Source organism: Penaeus monodon, chromosome 21, assembly GCF_015228065.2.
Source record: "Penaeus monodon isolate SGIC_2016 chromosome 21, NSTDA_Pmon_1, whole genome shotgun sequence".
Classification (NCBI taxonomy): domain Eukaryota; kingdom Metazoa; phylum Arthropoda; class Malacostraca; order Decapoda; family Penaeidae; genus Penaeus; species Penaeus monodon.
Genome location: NC_051406.1, coordinates 14,158,350 through 14,158,688, shown reverse-complemented (window position 1 = coordinate 14,158,688; position 339 = coordinate 14,158,350). Strand labels below are relative to the sequence as shown.

General features: G+C 41.0%; 1 protein-coding gene across 1 annotated transcript in view; it reads right to left on the bottom strand.

The window, feature by feature from the left end:
* The window catches only part of LOC119586251 (RUN domain-containing protein 1-like), an 8,728-nt gene that overhangs the window by 7,497 nt on the left and 892 nt on the right, over positions 1-339 (bottom strand). The window contains 1 exon segment of the mRNA XM_037934956.1: positions 26-146. Within this exon segment, the coding sequence (XP_037790884.1) occupies positions 26-146 (121 nt within the window).

Here is a 339-nt window from a genome sequence, read left to right as displayed (position 1 = left end):
AAAAAGGAAAATACAGATTTCTTACCTGGGCAAAATGTGAAGTCAAGGCCAGGAGAGATGTGTTGAGCTGTTCCTGTTCCTCTTCAAGCTGCTGCAGACGATCATCCTCCAGCCTTGCCCCCCCTCTGCTACTTTGTCCCCTTTGCCTGCAGGTAAAATCACATCTGTATTATGACTGAACTGCTGTTACAGATCAAGTCAAACCCTGATGAATGACACACAACAACAACAAAAAGTATGGGAATATTAGAAGACTAAACATCTGTATTTCACAGCTGATCTCCTTAACCTGATCTCTGATTGTAGAAAAAACAATAGTATATCTCTTTCAAACAAACC